Source organism: Sorex araneus, chromosome 5 (genome assembly GCF_027595985.1).
Source record: "Sorex araneus isolate mSorAra2 chromosome 5, mSorAra2.pri, whole genome shotgun sequence".
Lineage (NCBI taxonomy): Eukaryota > Metazoa > Chordata > Mammalia > Eulipotyphla > Soricidae > Sorex > Sorex araneus.
The window spans coordinates 50,714,804-50,720,440 of NC_073306.1; the positions used below are offsets into that span (position 1 = coordinate 50,714,804).

Genomic DNA, 5,637 nt, shown 5'->3' on the forward strand with positions numbered 1-5,637 from the left:
GTGGTTTAAGACTTTAATTTATAAAGATTTTAAAAATAGAGCAGACTAAGGGAGGTAAGGGGGGTAGTTGCACCTATTTTTATGAGGATTTGTAGTCAGTAGTTTCACTGTATTGTATTGTTACTGTTGGCTTTTTTTTTTTTTTAATGTTTGTTGGGAAACTTTGAATCTAGAGTTCACTTAGAGGGAAGGTTTAATCAATTTAATTGCAAGAGGCATTTTGACTAATCTCTGGATAAGAAAGGTTAATTGGTACGTCACCAGTTGTTGTGAACCAAACTCTAGTCTGGCCCCCCACCCCCCCTGCCTGAGAGCACTACTAAATCTTACGGGTCTTTTCCTCTACCTCCAATGTTGGTTGTGAGCATCACATTACATTTTTGTGTTGTAACAATAGACTTAATTTGGAAATTAAAACAGGGCATGTTCAAAATTGAAAATGAAAGGTTTTGTCTTTTGGTGGTGGGGATAAATCACCCCTCTAAATGTTAGAGTAAGATTTTAAAAACTGGTCTAGGAGCCAATTCTTTTTGTAACTTTTGCCTCAATGTTTGTAACTAGGCATTCATTTCTGTAGATTTCAAAAGCGGACTCCTCTTGTTTTTCATAGTAATTGCCTATGAGAATATAATTAAAACTAGGAAACTTTGTAAGCTATGCTTTTTTTCACCATCTGCTTGCTTTGGGGAAGAAGAGTAGTGCAACTTACTGATAGGAAAGTATACTGGTAGGTAAAATAGATAGGTAAACTTTACATCAACTCAAGGCTTACTATGGCTGACTTCAACCCTCATAGAATAGGTTGTCAATAGTTTGGTTCTCAATAAATTGGGAGATTTCTATCACAATACTTTGTGTAGGCTATCATTTTTAGTGCCCTTCTAGGTATGAGGTGTTGAATGGATCATCTTATATACATGCTATTTAAATATTTAGGACTAAGACATTCCAGTTAATAATTTTAAGTCCCTGGGCCAGAGTTTAAGTTCCAGTACAGAATTAAAGTGTTTGCCTTGCCTTGTATACAGTTCAATCCCTGGCATCACATATGGTCCAAGAATCACCTGAAGTATAACCGCTGAGCATCTCCAGTTGTGGCCCAAATCCAAAAAGAATTTTAAGTTGCCTGTGCTGATTTTGATTTTGTTTTTATTTTACCTGAGTGCAGCCATTCTGAAAATAGGGTATTTTAATATAATTTTTATTAGTTTCACTTACCGGGCCAACTTTTATCAGGTATTACCTCTATAAGGACAAAGTGGTATGTTATGCATAGAATTTGGTACTATATATAGTTTTAGGCATCTTGCTGTGTTATAAAACCTGTCCACTTTTAGTCAGATTTCAGTCTAGTACAGAAAAGATCTTGGTGTGTTAGCATTCTAGAAATAAGGACCCAAAAAAAAAAAAAAAAAGACCTCAGTCATGCATGAGTTCCAGAGTCCCATCTGTTTCCACAACCGTTAGAAAACATACTTGTTTCTCGTCTTTTTTTTCCCCTTTTAGTTTTTTGGATCATACTGGCCGTGCCCAGGGGTTACTCTTTGAAACTCTTGGCGGTGCTTGGGGGAACCATATGGGATGTTGGGGATCAAACACCCTACCCTCTATCACTCCAGCTCCCAAGTATAATCAAAATATTTAAACAATTTACCTTTTGTGCTAATTTTTCATTTTGTGCTCGGAACCTACTCCTGGGTTTGAGACCACATGGGGTCCTGGGGTGCATCTGGATTAGCCCAGTACAAGGCAAAGGCCTGCCTACCTACTCATCATCTCAGCCCCTTTATGCACATTTTTCCAAAAGTCGTGTGAAAAGGGAGAACTTCACTGAGTTATTTCAAGTAAGAAGTACTGTGGTCTTATTGTTGCCCAGCTGGGAGGAAGTGGTCACAAGTTTTGGTCACAAGAATAGCTGTTAAAAGTCAGTCCAGGTTATCTTTACAACGTGGTAGGGAAGGAGGCTCCTATCCCCGGCGGTGCTCAGGGGACAAACCCAGCTCAGTGGCATGTCAGTACAAACTGCTGCTGTACTGTTAAGTCTGGCCCCTACAACTGGTAATTATAAAACCAATTGAATCATTTCAGTTGGTTTTAATGTATTCTAAGAACATTAGGTAGTTAGAACTTACAAAGTAACAGCAGGCCCACTGGGAGAAAAAAGTAACTTTATTTCATGTCTCAAATTAATTTAGGTAAATTAAATACTTTGTTTTTAGAATATCATTTGGGTTACTGTCAGAACTTAGAAAACTAGCCTTCTGCTGAAAAAAAATCAAAAAAGGCAACCAAATTATAAACATGCTTACAACTCAGAATATTTTATTTTTGACTCCAAACACTTTTAAAATTTTATTACTGGGTTAATTAGGATTTATAGTAAGACATATTATCAAGGTTAACATTATGCAAGAGATTACATATTTTGCATTAGTGGCCCTCTGGGTTGCCTGTTTAACTGATGAAAAGAAACATGGGTATATTACTATAACCAGGTTACAAAATTAGTGAAAGCCAAGAGTCTACGGCCGAAGGAACCCTGTAGTTGTTACTCTTTGGGTTTATGAAAATTTAAAAGTTTCATACTGCACTCCACACCTCTTTAAAAAAATGTTTTAGCTGCTTAAAACGTTTTCAGTTATATAAAATTTTTATACTAGGAACTTTGAATAGTTTACAACCAGACCAATTTACATACATTGGAACTATTTTATCACAGAGCAAACTTTAAAAACAATTGACCTCTAAAATTAGGCCATAGCATTTTAAGAGTTCACGGTCAGTCACTTTACATTCAGCCATTTCATACTAAAATATTCAATTTTTGTAGGTTAAATGCCCCCACCCCCCCCCCCCAAAAAAAAACCCTTTACATATGCTACAAGTCTATATTTACATGGCTCTTTCCTAGTATTTTAATTTTCACATTACACAGTTCCTCAGCTTTAAACAAGCTTTTACAGGAATGATTGAGGTCAGATCACTGTGAGAATAGCTTGAGCAGTGCTATAATACAAAAACGTATTTCAAAAGCTACTCAGTGATCACCAAATACTGTTTCTATGAAGAATGGTTTTGGTGCTGTTGGCAGGCACTCACCAATTCCACTCCAAGAAGCAGGCTCATCAGAGTATAGTCTAAATCGCTTCTATGCACCCTTTTCACACCTGCTACCATAGTTTACTAAAATACAGCTATTCTCAGGAAAAATTCACATTTTCTTTCAGCAGTGCATCAGGGTGTTGGCTTGTAACTGGTCTGGGTATGACTTAAGATATTAAGCTTTGAGAATAAGCTCATTTTCAGTCCTTAAGTCTTAGTAGACATTTTTAAAAACATCCACGAGCTTTCAACAAGTAAATCTACTGGTTCATAAATGATAGTCTTCAGTATTTCTCCACCAAAAATAGAAAAAATTTTATTCTTTCACCATTTCACAAACATAAATGGTTTAAGTTACTCAATTGAAAATACTTAATACAAAATACAATAATTAATATTTTAATTTGCACTGTTACTTCCCATTATCACAGTGCACAAGAAGTTATTTTCTACATTAATCAGTTTTGCAAATTAATTCCCTAGTGAATGTTTTAAACCAAGTTACCCTTAAATATATAACATTGAACATTAGTACTATTATACCTGTACTTTAAGTAAGGTTTTAAGTTGAAATGTCATTATTTCCTTATCAGAAGGATTAAAGGAATCAGGAACCCAGTGGCTCGGTGGTTTAGGAAGAACACTTGGTGATGGTGGTTCACTAAATTTGGCTCCAGCATAGTTCTGGCTAGTTTGAGACTTAAAAAGTAAGGTGGGACTTGATAAGCTAGGGTTCCAATTCTGATTATTTGAAAAGTTTTTGTTCTTCCCCCCATTTTGCATGGCCTGCCATGCAGCTGCTGATGCGTTGTAAGTATGTCCTCTTTCCTTTTTCTTATGAACAATCTTCATCTGGGAATTCTGATCCTTGGTCTTCTGTCTACTGAGCTGTTGTTGGTTCTTTGTAACATTTCTAGGTTGAGGGACTGGAATGTTATACCTCTCTCCACCACCCATCTTCCGTTTCTTTGTCACCTACAAGTGAATGGAAACCAAAGTATTCAGTATTACTACAGTAAAAGTTTGAAGCTGTTAGGATGCTTGTAGAGTCCCAACTTACAACTCCAGAAATCAAAATGTGCTGCTACCAACAGTGACATTTTAAGGGCCAGCCTTCATTACCCATTCTAAAACAATACAAGCTTATCACAAAAACCTCAATCCGGTGGTTATTAAGAATACACCCAAAGTCTACTCCATTTTGCTGTAAAAGTTTTATACCTTTCGGTCTGCTTCTCAGATTGCAGGGTCTCCACTACCTGTCCTCTTCCTTGTTGCCAAGCCCAGGATAATAGATGTTGCTTTCTCACGGCTCCTTTCCTTTGTCTCAATACATTGGTTTTCATGGGCCGATCTGCCGAGTTCAGCCTAGGAGCTGAGGCCAACATCTGAGTCTCCGCAGCACACAAGTCGGAGAGAAGTCCTGGCTGGAGAAGCAGAGGTGAACGTCACTTTTTCCATTTGAAAACCCGTGAGAAAAGGCCGTTCACCTCCAAGTTCACACCGCAGAACAGCTTACTTCCGGGGCTGGAGCACAGGGAATCTTCAACTTCCCTGACCTCACAACTCACACACAGCACTGGGGTTGCAGGGGGTGGGGAGGGCTCCGCAAGTGCCGGAGCCCCCCGAATGCTGTCGATCCGGGTTCTTTTAGCCTTTACGGCCATGCCATGAAACGGGAAAATAAACCCATTTCCCAGCTCCAGTCCCACCCCCACTTCCCATCCTCGCCGGCTCCCTGCGCGCGGTTCCCCGCAGCCGCCGCCCAGGGCCACGTCACGCCGCTTCCTTCCGCGGGCAGCAGGCCCGACGCCCGCCCAGTTCCGACCCTACTTTCCACACGCCGTCGGCGACCCCGCCTCGGAGGGTCGCACCCGACACGAGAGCGCCACTCCCGGGCAGGCACTGCCCGTCCTCTCGTATACTCGAGTCCAAACCACCCAAGCGACCCAACAACTAAGCCCCCCCCGCCCCGAGTCGCGGCGCCGAGGCACGACGCGAGCCCGGGGCGCCGGGCGTTCTTCCGACGGGGCCGGGCCGGGGCGCTCGGGGCCCGCAGGCTGCCCGCCCCGCTCCTCTCCGCTCCTCTCCGCTCCTTCGCCGCCAACAATGGGGGCCGCGGCTGCCAACATGGCCGCGCCCGCCGCGCCGCCGCCACTCACCGACTTCACGCTCGGGCCCGCGGCGACTCCTGCTTAGCGTCGACGCCCCCCTCCCCTCCCAGGGAGAGACGAGGCACGGAATGGACAGACGCCACGAACGCCGATGATCCAGCTGCTGACCACCTCAGCTCCACCGACCGACCTCCTCCTCCTCCTTCCTGCCTCTACCGACAAAATGGAGGCGGCGGCGAGCGCAGAAGCGGGGCCGGAGGCGCAGAGGCCAATCAGAACAGGCCGGCGCGGGGCCGGCCAATGGCGCGCAAGCCACCGCCTGTTGCTGGGGCCGGCGGGGCCGAGAGGGAGGGAGGCGGGGGGGGTGCGGAGGGTTTGAAATCATCCCCCAGAGGAGCATGTCGGGAGCAGCTAACGCCCG

General features: G+C 43.2%; 1 protein-coding gene across 1 annotated transcript; it reads right to left on the reverse strand.

Annotated features, from left to right (window-relative positions):
• Positions 1-2,151: 2,151 nt before the first annotated feature.
• PNRC2 (proline rich nuclear receptor coactivator 2) lies at positions 2,152-5,424 on the reverse strand. Its single transcript, XM_055138756.1, has 3 exons — positions 5,265-5,424; positions 4,324-4,529; positions 2,152-4,077 (listed from the first exon to the last, which is right to left on the reverse strand). The coding sequence occupies exon 3, from the start codon at positions 4,057-4,059 to the stop codon at positions 3,640-3,642; it is 420 nt and encodes a 139-aa protein (XP_054994731.1). The 5' UTR covers positions 4,060-4,077; positions 4,324-4,529; positions 5,265-5,424; the 3' UTR covers positions 2,152-3,639.
• Positions 5,425-5,637: the final 213 nt, after the last annotated feature.